Raw genomic sequence first — 15,698 nt, 5'->3', positions numbered from 1 at the left:
CACAAACACAACAGAACTATATATGCATTAATAGAATATAATTAATATGATAAGAAATATGCTGGTATAATTAACCTTCCTTGGACCTTTAATATGTGCTAAGTTTGTCACTAAATTATTTACCTGCATTACCTCTATAATCTTCACAACAATCCTAGAGTTGGCCTCTGCTTACAGATGAAGAAGCTGAAGTTTAGGCATTTGAAAACATGTGACATCCTCACAAGCAGTAAGTGGCAGACCAGAGATTCCAGCCCTGCCAGTCTGACTCCAGAGGTGCTGCCATTAGCACTAACTACAATGCAGACTGTGGGCACCAAAGGCTGAAAAACTCTATGCAGAGTCAGTAACTGCACAGCCTGGAGGGCACTTTTTGTTATGTTTGTTCTGTCTTAAGAAAATATTACCTTAAAAAAATTTAAAGTTACCAAAAGAAGGTAAACATATTAACACAGAATACTCCAAAAAAAATTACACAAAATATTTACATTTTGAGCTTACATTTATTTAAAAAGCAAAACTATATGAATGAGTTGTATAAAAAAATTCTAGAATACACCAAAATCATGAAAATGGTTATTATAACCGGGTGGAGGGGAGCTATGGGGAGAAAAAAGAGGAACAATTGTAATAATCTGAATAAAGATTTATTAAAATACAAAAAGAAAATGGTTATTATTTTGAGAGGATCGAACTCTTCTCACTTTTGCTTATCTGTAGTTCCTATTTTTTCTAAGGTAAACACATAATATAATAACAATGCTACTTTCACATTTAATAAGCATATAATTATTTAAAATATAAATTAAATTTCAAGAAATAATTCTACTCAATATTTTTATAAAAATGTGAGAAATCTCTTGTACAGTATCTGATAGCTGCAATATATTCAAAACTATGAAGCAATCTAAAATAAGATTGTATCCTCTATTCCTGTTTCTTTTTTCTTTTAATAAAAAGCAACACTCTGGGCCCTGGGGGAAAAATCTATACACTGATAGACTTGACATCAGTTCCATCAACCACATAACCTATTGGTTCCAGTAAGCAATCTATTTTATTGTTCTGGTCTCAGAAAATGTGTTGTAGCTTTTCTGCACAGATGTTATTTAGGAAAAACTTTCTGCTTTTTATTGACCTACCATATATTAAGTAAAAATTCTGTTTGGTCACCGAAGCCTCTTATGATCCTCAGCCAACATTTCTTTACCCCAGTGTGGTCCTTGCAACAAAGTCCAAAAACACATTGTAAATAGCTCAGTTGGCAAGAGAAACTCAAGGGGGACATATTATTTCTTTATAAACTCAATCGTACTTCCTTTCAGAGAAGAAAAGTCTTTAAATGACATTAGCACCAGCACACATCTGGCCCAGATCCTGGCATCAATGCCAAGGCAGCAGGTTTCTGCTACCCGACTGTCCTGCAAATGGCCACTATATGGCCCTCCACCTTTTCTAGTTAAGTTTCCTCAGTGTTTCATAGCAACAAACAAAAAGAGGCCAAGAAAGAAAGACTAGTTCTATAAAAGAGATCATCACTAAGTCCCAGATATTTCTGCCACGGCTCTCATTAGCAATAAATGAATTGCCCTGAAGAATACAAAAGAAATCAAATGATAGAGAAAATAATCCCGCTTGACTCCAAGATGTGTAAATTCAAGTAATAAGCTAAATAGGGAGGGAAAAGGTCGAATAAAAGGGTAGAGGTCATGCAAAGGGTGCTGCCTCTTTAAATGGAATGAGCAGAAGGAAATGACTTTAATTCAATTAGCTCATCTAGAAACCTGGGGCATGGAATATATGAAATGGTGCTGGAGGAATTTACTGCCTGGGACTTCTGTATCTGTAGCACAGGGGCGGTCACTGTGCCCTCTCTCCGGTGCATCCTGCTTTTGTGTGGTCCAGGTCCTGCTTGGCTGCTTTTCCTGCTGCCCAGTGGGGAGGACTGCTCTGGCTCCCACTGGGCGAGTTCTCTGCATCCAGCCAGACCAGTGGGCCTGGGGCCGGCACTCTGCCCGCACAATGCTTACTTCACTTTCTCAAGGGGTGGTCCAGGACCACCTAGCATCAGGTCTTCCCGCAAGCTTGTCAAAAATGCAGATCTCTGGGTCCTGTCCCGGCCTACAGGATCTGAATCCCTGGGGACAGTGGCCAGAGAGCACCATCGGAGCCCACGTGCTGTGCAGGCTCCTTGGCATGCATACTCACATATGGGAAACAGTAAGCCAATGGGCACCACACAGCATACATAGTATGTACTATTAAAGAAGTAATGCAGTCAATGCTATAGATTTTAGACTTGAAAAAGAGGAAACATGGATAATTATTTCTTCATTTGACGGTCATTCAAAAAGCTCTTCCTAGCAGGCATCTCAGACTCCAGCATCTAAAAGTGTGGATCACTTCCTTTGTGAAGCCTGTTTCTCCTTCAAGTGTCTGTGACAATTCACTTCCGTTTTCCTTTCTCTGGTTAGTTATTCCCTCGCAGTCTCCTAATACACTCTACCTAAGTTTTAAAAGGAATGCACCCCATGGCCCTGTCCCTGGCCTTCTGCTTTGCTCCCTCTACACACTGACCCTGGGCAACCTTATCACCACCATGGCTTGCAGCCGACTCCATGCTGAAGACCTCTCCTTCTTCTGGCCCAGGGTTCTCCTGAGCTCCTGTCCTTCACAGCCAACTGCCCCTGCCCATTGGCCCTCTTCACTGGATATGCCGGTGACAACGCAAATTCCATGTGTCCAAAACTCCGCTCACCATTATCCCCAAACAGTTTCTTTCTCCAGAGTTTACAATCTTAAGGCTCAATACCACCATTCATCCAGTGTGCCATACCAGAAGGCTGGGAGTTTTTCTAGAGTAGGGGCAGCAAACTCAAATGCCTGTGAGGGCACCCAGGCATTTTTAACGTAAGAAACAAGGACATAGTTCTTAACACAGTCATTTCTATGTAGTTTGCAAAGGTTAACTTATTTAATACTCAGAACAACCCTCTGAAATAGGTATTATTATTATCCCTACTTTATAAATGGGTAAACTGAGGCATAGAGAGATTATGGAACAGTTCAAGGCCTCTCAGTTAGTAAGAGCCAGGACTTGAATGCAGGAACTCTGGCACAGGGGCAGTACACAGTGCTCTCTGCCAGAGAACTGAGTAGAGCAATGGTCAGCAAACTGCGGCTCGCGAGCAACATGTGGCTCTTTGGCCCCTTGCATGTGGCTCTTCCACAAAATACCACGTGAGGGTGAGCACATACGGCAATTGAAACTTTGTGGCCCATGCGCAGATATCAGTTTTCGGGTCTCAAAAGAAATTTCAATTGTTGTACTGTTGATATTTGGCTCTGTTGACTAATGAGTTTGCCGACCACTGGGGTAGAGTATAGAACAGTAAGGAGCACAGGGCTCAAAGATCTGGAGAATGCTTGCTTCACCTAATGGTGGTCAAGGTCTTTGCAACTCCAGGTCCTAAACCTCCTCAGCACTCTACCACATCTGCCGTTCCGTTAATTCTATTTCCTTCCTATGTTTCTATATCTTTCTCTCCCCCTTCCTCCTTCCCCACCACAGCCTTAGGTCAGCCCAAGTCATTTCTCAATTGGCCAACAATGATTTATTTACCATCATTCTTGAGTCTCAACAGTCAATGCTCTTTAGCTAGGGCCAGAAAACTTTTTCTATAAAGAGCCAGAGGGAAAATACTCAGGCTTTCCAAGCCATAAATTTTCTCTATAATTACTCAATTCCGCCAACATAGCATGATAACAGGATAGAACAAATTGGCATGGCCTTGTTCCAATAAAACTTCCTTCACAAAAACAGGCAATCCTTTCTCAATAGTACTGCCACTGCAGTCTTCTTAATCCATCCTACTTCTTATACTGAAAGACATTCCACATGGTCCCCACACCTCAGAGAATATAATAAAAATATTAAAGCATTAAAAAAAAGAACCACCCACAGTGAATGCTTTTATAACCATAGAGCAGTAAAAATATTTCTAAGTATAAAAAAACAACAAAAAAAATAACTAACAAATTTGAAAAATCTCAGCAGGGCAAAATAAAACAGTGAAATATCACAAGTAAAATAAAGGAAAAGAAAATGTTAAAAAAAAAAAATTAATGTATTTAATGGATAAAATGCTAAAGAGAGCTCTAAAAACATCATTAAGAAATGACCAAGGGTATGAGATAAATAAAAGAAGGAAACATAGAAATGATCAAATAGAGAAAAAGATGCTAAATCCCACCAAAACTTAGAAAATAAAAACGAACACACAAAAATATTTTCAGTTTTCAAATAGGCAACACTGGTAAAGACAGCTAATTCACAAGCAAGGAGTACAGAAGGAGTCAGATTCCCACATGCCATTGGAGGAAATTCTACCTACTAAGGAGGGAATATGCTAATTGATCATCATGCCCTTACAAAGATGGTGGCACCCACAGCCAATAAGGAGGGGATATGCTAATTGACTGCTACTCCCTCAAAGATGGTGATGCCCACAGCCACAAGTTGGCGGCATGGTCAGGCCCGCCCCCACGAGAGTCCAGGAGAGGCAAAGAATATTGGCTTTGCTGAAAGAAACGGGACATGAGAGACTGAATCTGCAGACTGGTGTACACCGAGGAGCTCCTGCTCATGGCAGAGCTCACTTCTGGCGCCCAGACGGAGAGGCCTTGTTTTCTGGGTGATATCCTAGAATCATGCCTTATCTAGTCCTTCTTCACATGTCTACATGACACTCAAACCAGCAGAGTAAATGACAAGGTAATGCTCTAGCAACGTGGAGACGCCTTGCTCAGCCACTGGAAAGCACTGAGAGAATTTCAAAGACACCACCTGAACCCCGTCCCCCCGCTGCAGAGCTGCAGGCTGTACGTTTTACTATGATTCTCTGTCAATTCCCCATGTACAAGTGTCAGCCTCCGAGAAAGTGAACTTGGTCATGAGGAACAAGATGTGTCTGGTTTGTCTTCTTCCCCCTGGATTTCAGGCTCAACTCTCTTGAAAGACAAACAAACAAACAAACAAACAAACAGAAACCTCTCCCTGTCCGTCTTTATTCTCCACTCCCAAAGCCTCTCTGCCTCATCGGCTCACTTGCCGATTTTGACTCAACAATATCATTTACCACTTTCTGTCCTCAGACTACCAAATACAACCTTATGGTTTACCCATTTCTTTTCTTTCTCATCCAGAAGAAATGGAGAGACCAGGTCTGTCTGCAGGATGTCCCAGGACATATAGTTTGAACAGCATGAGCCCAGAATAAGCTACTTCTAAGTTTAGCTATGAGATGGGATGATAATAACAAAGTTTCACCTGAATTGTAGGGTGGTTGTAGTAACCAAATGACATTAGCGTTAACACCTTAATGCATGCAATTATTTTGGTGCAGTTTTCTACAATTAGGCAAAAAGTCTGGTTCTAAACCACCTTTCAGAAAAGCACTCAAAACCCCTTCATACCTGGGACAGTCCCAGAGGTACTACAAGAGGCAAACATCAGTGAGTGGGAGTCCCAGTGGCCACTGTGGTTCCACTGCACACCACGCACAGCAGTGCCGCCCATCCTGCTGTGAACTCAGACAGACAGACTCATTATCTCACTGCAGCTTTAAAGGACAACAGATGCAAAAAAACCCCCCCAAAATTCAAAAATAAGCAGGGTAAGTATTCCACTTTAATTGTAAATAAATGAGGATATTCTAGTACATGTTCAATATAATACTATTTATAATTCTGAATAAACAGAATTCAGAAAATTTGACTTCAGATCTCAATCAGAGAGAAAAAATATTGAGTGAATCTGCAGTTCCAAAATATTCCTTTTGGAGCAGTAAATAAAATCAGCATGCTGTTTAACTAAAAATAAAGTTTCAAGGAAGACTTTAACCATACCAGAAAGACAAAGTACCTGTGAGTTTGATTTTGGACAGTCGAGCCAAAATTCCTGGCAAATCGTCTACACGCAGCTTCATCTCTTTCCACTGCTTTTCATCTTTTGTCTCTTTTCCCACATCCACTGAGCCTTCGATTATTGAGGCAGGTTCTAGTTCTATCAATTTGGTTTCATTAGGATTTCTGGGCAAAGATAGGGAGGAGGGTGCAAAAGGCTTCATCTCATATACTTCCACTTTGGCTTGACTCGAAGATGATTTCTCAAGGAAAGACGAGGTCATTGGTTCTGACTTCGGCTTTATCTGCTGGCGGAGGCTTCTGTTCAGCTGTGTGACGTACTAAATTTAAAAAGAACATGTCACTATACCAAGCCAAAATGCTCTGAAATGGATGTTTAGTTATACCTTCTATCGGTCCGACTTTTACGGTACGTAAAAGATTTTCCTCTCACTTTATAAAACACAGACACATGCACTAATATTAAAGTGCTTGTTACATGGAAGTCACTAGACTAAGATATAAGAACACAATTAATTCCTCTGCTATAGTTTCCAAATTTCTAGAAATTCCTAGGAATTTAAGTTCCTTGAAAGATGACCTTTTTATTTCTTGTTCATTTTTCCAGAATGTCCCCTAATGTAGTTCCAGAAGCTGGTGGTTTAACATTCAAGTACAATGAAAACATTTTCTATAATCAAGAGCCCAGAGACCTGTTGAGTGCCAACAGCACAGCGGGGCTCAGCGGATGTGCATATCCCAGGCCTACGTGACTACATCAGTGTGTATGAGGGCAGGACATGGGCTTTAGAGCTAGGCACTCTCCATCACTTACTTGCAAAAAGTTATTACTATGTGCATTCGTGAGGCACTTCATAGTTTCATAGAGTGCATATTGTTGTAGTTTACATAACATACATATTTCATTTAAGCTTTGCAATAGTTGTTGAAGAAGATGGACCATTATTAGTATCTTTCTTTAATTTGCAGAGGAGGAAATTAAGGCTGAGAAATAAACTGACAGAGCCAAGAGTCAACAGCCAGTTAGTTGCAGGTGACCCTGGATATGGAACCGCTAACCTGATAACTAAATAAGAGTCTTTTCTATTACACATACTTGTCTTAGGAATTACAAACTCATGAATGAATCCAAAGTTCTGTTTACATAAAAATGGCACAATATATATTTGAGTTTCTCTTCTAAATATCCATTATCCTTAAACGCTAACCTAAAAAGTCTGAACATCACTGGAAATTTAAGTCTGTTACCAAAATAGTAAGTTTAAAAGACTTTAAATTTTAAGTTAAAAAAAAAGATGAAATTTCAAAGAGGATTTTAGATTATGAATTTGCTATTATTTCATGCTTGCATACCAAAAGTTTTTTAGCTAAGATTTCTCCATTCTATGAAACTGTCTATTTGAGAAAATGTCAAATGCCCTTATTGGTAATTTAGAGCAAATTACTATGTTGCCCCTAATATCATGAACCCGACCTTGACACAGGCCTACAAGAGGACTGAGATATATTATCAATGCCACTACAGAATGCTGAGCAAACTACTAAAAACTCAATTTGTTCGATTCAGACATACATGTGTTTAAAAGGCTTTTTGAATGCACTGCTAATGTAAAAAAACAGGAGGGCCACTGTTAGGGCAATTATTTCTGTATTACTGTTGTATTCACAGAATTTTAAAGAATTTATAATTTCTCTAATTTTAACCTAGTAAAGCAATGCAAGATATTTTCAATCTTTCTCCAAACTTAATCAGAAGTTCAAAATCATACTTTTAAGCTCAAACACCAAAATTACCCTGGTTTCAGTTAAGAATAATCAAAGCAAGGGATATAAGTTCTGGATAAACTGAAGAGGACACTAAAAGTCCTTTTTAAACAGTACTTCTTACTACTCCTCTTGTAACATGAATTTCTGAAATTCCCGGAGACAAAAAAGGAAAGGCAGAAGCAGCAGAGCAAGGATGGCCTTCTGAACGTACCATGCGCTTGAGGAAGGCGAAGTGCTGAAATGTAGCCCACTGCTTGCCGGCGTTCCTGAAGAGATGCATAAACCTGTGCGGGCATCCCTGCGCAGCTCTTCTCTCCAGATACCAGACACACCCTCCTGCCCCTCCTGGAACAGAGCGGAGGGAGAAAAGCGTTACCAGCGAGGAGGTAATGCACCACCTGAACCATGGTAAGCAATGCACATGAGATGGGTTTTAAGTTTGAAATGATCTAGTCCAGATTTGTAAATAAACACAACTTAAGAGCCTTAATGATAAATCTGCAAAATTCTTCACAGGCTAGGGAAATCTTCCAGTTCAGGATCATTTTGCTTTTGTTATATTAAATGCCAAAATGACCACACTATAGATATTTTGAAGAAGAAACTTATAAAGCAATCAGTTCAAACACTTCTTAAAAGTATAAAATGAGAAGCATAATTTTTCTCAATAAATAACTGCAAACTGGAACATACATTTCAGGTTACTATTTTGGCCATGTCAGGTAAGCCAAGTTAAAGGGGTGAGGAAACAGTTCTCAATAAAGTATGAGCTTATCAATCTTGTTGGGAAGAAACTATTGTATTTCTGTAGTATAGGCCTTTGGCTTTTAATCATTCTTTTAAACCTTCTTTCAAAAGCAACAAATCCAATACTCCTGTACAAGGTCTCTCTTAGTATAATGGCCCAGACTCCCTTTCTGAGTCCCTGCTCCCGTGGCTTCCATAACACCAAAGGTTCCTGCTTTCTCTGCTCTGCTCATCACTTCTGTTTCCTTTCGTGTCTCCTCTTGCTGTGCCTGCCACATTAATCCCTGAGCAATTGCAATTACAGGCAAAATTTAAATCTTCAACACATTTCTAGAGTCATTAAGGCTATTTCCAACTGCTCTCTTAGTATCATGGTGGGTCGCAATATGCTCTAAGAACACTTTATCCTCACCCACATCTCTACTCTGTCCCTATTGAAGAGAAAACCATTTCCTCAGGTACAGCTTGAATTCTTCCTTCATCATTTAATAACCATCAAGTCCAGCCAACTATGGAAGATATGCCAAATCTGTCTACTTCTTCCCATTCCTATTTTCCATCCCATTCCCTTATTATCTTACATTTGGACTACTGTAATAGTTGTAGGATTCAAGACAGTCATCTCTACTTCAGTAATTTCCTTCCCCGTCCAACTTAAGTTCCACAGAGCAAATGGTTTTCTTCCTGAAGCACAACATACATGACCAACCCACACATGCAAATATACCTCACTGCAGCAACTGTCTCATCATCGCAGTTCACACTGGTTCACCTCTATGCCCTTCGCCTGCTTACAGCGTCTTGCCTCACCTGTCAAATTTTCAGTCTCTTCCAACTATTCTATTACTTTATACTTTTTTACAGCACTTTCTAATACAAATTGTTTCCACTGTGTTCTTTAGTTCCTTGAGATTTACTTTTGCTATAACACAGCAGAGTGCTTTCCATATAACAATGAAACAATACTTGATGACTGTATCAGCCCCACTGCTTACAGGGACTGGGGGAAGAACTTTCACTGCCCTTTGGAAGGCAAGGCAATTATCTTAGGAGATAAGTCACTTCTTCACTGAAAACAGATTCTCAAACCTGTTAATTATAAAATGCTTATTTTCCACATAGGTGAATGTGTGTTTACGTGTGTGTGTGTGTGTGTGTGTGTGTGTGTGTAGACAGCAGTTTTTTTTTGGGGGGGGGGGGAGATTTCTTAAAACCAATCCTTTAATATTTCAGTTTTATTTATAATTTAATGGTGCATATTTTCCTTCTTGGCCTTAACATTGTTCTTTAAGGTAACAGGACCTCAATATTAACCTGTTAACCGGGGAGTTCCCTTTTCAATTACACAATGTATAACGGGCGCATACTTTTTCACTAGGACATGTCAGTATGTCACACCCAGCAGACGTAATTTTATATTATTTTTTTTATTTATACTTAATTAAAATAAATGAAATATATACTTTTTTGTTTATTTATATATAAAGCACAAAGTAAAATACAAAATTACAAACAAATAGAAAAGAATACCAACAAAAAAATGGAAACATCGAATTAAAAAATTATAAATTTTACAAACAATTATAAAGATTACAGCCGAAGCCGGTTTGGCTCAGCAGTAGAGCGTCGGTCTGCGGACTGAAAGGTCCCAGGTTCGATTCCGGCCAAGGGCATGTACATTGGTTGCGGGCACATCCCTGGTGGGGGGTGTGCAGGAGGCAGCAGGTCGATGTTTCTCTCTCATCGATGTTTCTAGCTCTCTATCTCTCTCCCTTCCTCTCTGTAAGAAAATCAATAAAATATATTTTTTTTAAAAAATATTACAAAAAATATATACCGTCCCTCTCAGGGCGCAACATATATTTCAAGGACATATTCATATGTCCTACCCATTCCCCATAGTGTTTATGTTTGACGTATTTATAGGTCCCGCTCGGTTAACAGGTTAATGTCTAGAACACATTAAGGTTTTATTGTATGGGCCTTACATTTCAAAATCAGTTTTTAGTTCCTTATGTCCAGAGAGAAATGCATGTTGCTGGGAGGAAAAGAATCACCTGGAAAACTCTCTCTCATGAACAGGCAGATGAAAGTGAGATTGTACAGAATGGCAGTAAGGAAAAAAAAAACAAAAACAAAAACCCACACCTAGGATACTGCACTTTTAAATGTTGAAAATACTTTATTTAGTCCAAACATGTTACATTTGTATGAAGTGGTGCCTAGAATGTCAAAGACATTTCAGCCCTTTGTAAGCAACCTTTGGTTAAAAGCTATACAGGATACAATAGATCTATTATAATAGATACATTAAAAATCTGGAAATATGTGGCCACATCCACTATTCACCATCCACAATGAGTCATGATTGTAGGAGTTTTAAATTAGGTGAGTAGACAGGTAACTGAAGGTCATGAATTTTCTTTTTAATGATATAAAATACTTCAATTTTTAATAGTAAATCAGACACAGCAAGTAGATACCTAATATGGTCCTAGATGACCTGTCTGTACCCCTTCACCATGCTGTTTCCATATCGAGCTCTCCTGGTGGATATTCAAGTGGATCAGAGTAGGTCACACAGATCTTTTTGGCCATTATATTCACAGCTCAAGAGACTGTCTATTAATTTCTTCTTACCTACGCTAAAAGACTGATCCAGCCACAAGCCAGGTGGACCACATGTATATGAAGCCCACTTCCTAGACCTGGGGAATTCTGAGCTGCCTATAGAAAACTGGAAGTACAGAACTGACAGGCAGAAAACCAGCTAGTCTGAGGGATCCAAATTGGACCCTCCATACAGAGGTGATAATTCAAGCAACAAGAAAGGCTGAGTTCTCTGAGAATGAGTGTCTATAGTCAGGGTCAAAGAACACTCAGTCAAGGATGGTAGAAGGTAGCAAGTAATTCAAAAAGAACCACAGGCTTTAAAAAACAAAATACTTTTCATTATGGGAAACTTCAGTCACATCCAAAAGCAGAATACGATGAGCCCCATTACAGTCAACAATTACCAAACCAAGGCCAGTCTTGTTTCGTTTATACTCCCTCCTACTTCCCACCCTCTTCCCCACTTTTGGGCTAACAGGGACCTTTGAAACTATCTAATTAAATTGCTTTATTTTTATAGATGAGTAACTTCAATTCCAGAAAAGTCAGATGGTTTGCTCTGAGATCACACAGACCAGAAAAGACCCATAAAATAACAATGCCACGAGGAAAAAGGAAAGTCAGACTCACAGAGATCGATATTGCCAGGTGCTGGGATTTGAGGGGAAAAAAGGGAGTCCTGGGATTCTGTCATCCCCCATATGGACCAGAGGTAACTAGTCCTTCACATAGCTATTCGTTATGCCCTAAACCAGCGTTTTTCAACCGCTGTTCCACGGCACACTAGTGTGCCGCGAGATGTTGCCTGGTGTGCCGTAGGTGCAGACAAGACAAGAATTTTATAATTTTTCACTATTTTGTTTACTTAATCTTTCATAATAAAGTAATTATAAAATACTTTCTTTGTGTTTATTTGATTCCTATTCAAGAGAATTACTTTATATATAGTCAATATAGGCACAGAGTTAAATTTTTTAACATTTTCTAATGGTGGTGTGCCTCGTGATTTTTTTCATGAAACAAGTGTGCCTTTGCCCAAAAAAGGTTGAAAAACACTGCCCTAAACTACCGAGGGGAAAATAATTCTCAGCTCCTCCCCAACACCGCCACCAGGGCAAACTTCATTCATTCACAAGTAATTACTGAGAGCCAACAATGCACACCAGGGACTGTCCCGGGCACTGGGGTCAAAGAGGGGAACCAGAGAACTCTCCTGACTCCACAGTGTTCATATTCCAGTTGGCAGGAACATGTGATAAACCAGTACTCAAGTCAACAATTGCAGCCTGTGCTAGCCATCCTGGGAGAAACAGGATAAAGAGAGAAGAGGGGCGGGGCTCTGCTGGAGACGGGGTAGGCGCCTCATCAAAGGTGACATCTGAGCTGAGACCTCGCCAAGGGGCCAAGAAGGCGCATTCCACCTTCAACTTAAAGTTGTTACAGGTTTTTCAAGCGGGAGGATGGCAGCAGGGACCACGCTGAAGGGCTCAAAGCTAAGAGTCAAGCTGCGGCCCGCTGCCCGTAGCAGTCATCACCGTTTCCGTAATCGTGGCAGCACCAAGACCCTCCACATGGCAAGAAGGCTGCGGGGCGGGGGCACAGCTCCCTAGTCCTGACTGCCGGCGGCTAGGAACCGAGGCTCGGGAGCCAGGAGGCTCGGGAGCGCGAAGGTTCCGCTATGTCCTCCCTCCAGCCTCCACGAGGTGCAAACCAGCAGGAGCAAAGCCAGCGGCCCTCGGGGCGGGACGAGGGGGGCCGGGGCACGGGGTGGCACCAGCACCGCAGAGCCAGCTCAGACCCCCCAGCCCCGCGTCCCCTCCACCTCAGGCTACCCCGAAGGTCACACCCTCACCGGCGCTCCGCCGACCTCGCCAAGGGCTCCCAAGGTTGCAGCCAGCCACCATCGGGCGCCGGACGAGCCCTAAACAAGGGAATTTCCCCAACCTCGCGCCCGAGGGCGGTGCGGTACCTGCCAGGAGGCGTGAGGAGAGAGTGTGGGGGGAGGTGGCCATCGCGCACGAGTCCGGCCGCTCTCCGAGGGCCCCGTGTCCTCTCTCCTCACCGGCTGCTGGGCGCCGCCATCTTCCTTCCCCGCCCCGTACGGGAAAGGGGCTTCCGGTGTGTCACTTCCGGAGGCGGAACCAGGAAGTAAAGGACTGTGCCTGCGGACCTGGGGAACGGGACCCGCGCGACACCGCTGCACCGGAGGCCAGAGGCCGGAGGGACTTTCAGGAAACGCGAGGCGCTCGTGCGACTGCGGCCCCGAAGGGCCCGTGGCGGGCGGCGGGCCGAGGTCGGGGTGTTCTCTGGCCGCTGCGAGCGCGCTCGGGGACGGGCTGGGCCTGGCTGCGGGGCTGGGCCTGGCTGCGGACTCCTCGCGGGCGCTTCAGAGGCCCTTTGGGATTCTCCTTGGTGCCCGAATCGCTTAGAGGAAGTGGTTCTCGGGACGGGGCTTGCACCCTCCAGTCCGATCGCCGTTGCAGCTTTCCTGTGTTCGCTGTCAAGTGGGAGGACCGAGGTGCTGGAGGTTGCGTGTTCGGGGCACACCCCGGGAGGCGGCTGTTGGAGCATCTTAAAATGAAGCGGGTGCGCACGGCGGTTGGATTTCGGGCTCTGGAGGGAGATCTGCATTGGAGTCCTGGCTCCACCCGCAGACCCATGACCTGCCTGAGCTAATTGCTCAAGCCCTCTTACCCTAATAGCTGTACAGCGGGAATAATAATACTGTTTGTATTGTAGATGGTTGAGAGAATGAAATCCTCTCTCTCCGAGGGCTGCCAGGTGCCTGCACATACAAGACCTAATAAATTGTCACTTGTGCAGTGATTACTGGGGTAGACCTCAGCAGCCCTCCCTTGTTCTCTTGTGTGAGTTCCACAACCAAAATACACGGAAGAGAAAAGATGCAGCCTTTGAAAAAGAACAAACAGGTAACTGGGATTTGTAAGGGCAATTTCTGTCTGTCTTCCAGGGTAAAGTGGTAGTATTTTGGCTCACCTTGGTCTACAAATACAAGGTTGCCCTGATTCTGTAGGAGCTTGCAGTGTACCAGCAGCGGGGAGGGGCTTGCCAGGTGGGGAGTGCGGTGGAGCTGGGGCAGGCAGGCCTCAGAGATTTAAACTTGGTACTCCATTGGAGGAACAGTAGATTTTTTCTTATGTGCAAAGAAGGGAGAAGACACACCATGGAGGGAAAGAAAGCATTAAATGCTATGTTAAAGGTTTTGTAACTCCTTATAATGTCCCATGTGTTTTTATGGATATGTGATAGCAAACACTATCCTCTTTGTGAATGACTTGTGAAGGCTCAAAGAGGTTTAAGTGATCCGTCCAGAATGACCTAGCTGCCGAGTTCCATCCCTGTGACAGTGTTACTTCGCCATGCCATCTGGAAGGGTCACAGCTTCTGTGATTTATAAAGCACAGTAGTTCAGTCTTGGCTGCCTGTCACAATCATATATAGAACGTTAAAAACTACAGATGTCTGAGCCACCTCCAGACCTATTAAATCAGAATGGATAGAAGGAAGCTGTACTTTTTTTTTTTTTAAGCACCACAAGTATTTGGGCACATAACTGAGACTTACTGAAGTTCAGATTTGTTTATTTTTATTAACTTGACAACACAGTTATGTCTAAAACGTTGATTAACATGAATATTTTATTTCATGTACTCAGAAATCATGAATTCCCAAATTCTGTAGTCAAGGGGTTTAATAGACATTGTCCTTCCTTGGCCAACATATTTTTTCCTTTATTTAAAATCTTTTCTAAATACAGGGCCATGGTCTGATTAAGTACACAAATGATTTCATAGGTTACTATTTATTGAGAGGAACCAGAGTAAATGTTTTATGGGAGACATGCCTAAAAGACGAGTACATTCTGGCTTGATTGGTCAGAAAATGCATTCATCTATGTAATATTTGTAGTTAGCCTATGTCAATAATACCAGAGCATATTCTCCTGAAAAGTAATCCCTGAAGATACTTCTGGAAAGAAGAGGGTTCATGGTCACATACATTGCTATGATCACACGTATCTGCAGGGAGGCTGCGGAAATGAAGGCAGTGATTCCCTGGGCCAGGCACCAGCCCTCACTGTGACTTAGACTTGTTGCTGTTCTGAGGACCTCGGAAACTTGGGAAATCCTAGTCTTACACAAGCGCGTGTGCGCGCGCTCACACACACACACACACACACACACACACACACAAAGAAAAAAAAAACCAAAATAAAAAAACACACACAAACACACATGAACAAACAATATTGGAGTATATTTTTAGGACAATTTTTATTCTAAGGTGAATCAGATTTCCTGGTTTCAAACTATCTCACTTCATTTGACTAACTTTTCCTGGACAAGTTCCCTTAGAAAATTCCTTATATAAGCTCTGCCTCATAGTAGGGCTTGATACCCATAAACTCCAACTTCTCAGTTCATAAAGGTTTAGAAACTGAGGCCCAGACAGGTAGGTAATATACTCTAATGATAAAACTGCCTCTGGACATCCAAGCCAGCATCTTTTCCATCTCATTGTCTTTATTGTCCCTCTACCTGTAACGTTTTCACAATGAAATCATGTAGGTCTCACAATTATACATCTTTTTTTTTTTTTTTTTTAATATATTTTATTGATTTTTA

At 42.0% G+C, this 15,698-nt stretch overlaps 1 protein-coding gene across 2 annotated transcripts in view; it reads right to left on the bottom strand.

The window, feature by feature from the left end:
* The window catches only part of COX10 (cytochrome c oxidase assembly factor heme A:farnesyltransferase COX10), a 112,640-nt gene extending 99,461 nt beyond the window's left edge, over nt 1-13,179 (bottom strand). The window contains exons 1-3 of one of the 2 annotated variants that reach the window (XM_084861443.1): nt 13,022-13,179; nt 7,904-8,037; nt 5,924-6,245 (exon numbers count right to left, since the gene is read on the bottom strand). In XM_084861443.1, the coding sequence (XP_084717569.1) occupies nt 5,924-6,245; nt 7,904-8,037; nt 13,022-13,064 (499 nt within the window). In that variant the 5' untranslated portion in view covers nt 13,065-13,179. The remainder of the gene's footprint in view (nt 1-5,923; nt 6,246-7,903; nt 8,038-13,021) is intronic. The other variant, XM_084861442.1, reaches the window with a different exon arrangement.
* Nucleotides 13,180-15,698: the final 2,519 nt, after the last annotated feature.

The sequence above is a fragment of the Pipistrellus hanaki genome (genome assembly GCF_964339955.1).
Source record: "Pipistrellus hanaki genome assembly, chromosome: 16".
NCBI classification, from domain to species: domain Eukaryota; kingdom Metazoa; phylum Chordata; class Mammalia; order Chiroptera; family Vespertilionidae; genus Pipistrellus; species Pipistrellus hanaki.
This window is presented reverse-complemented; position numbering and strand designations above follow the sequence as displayed.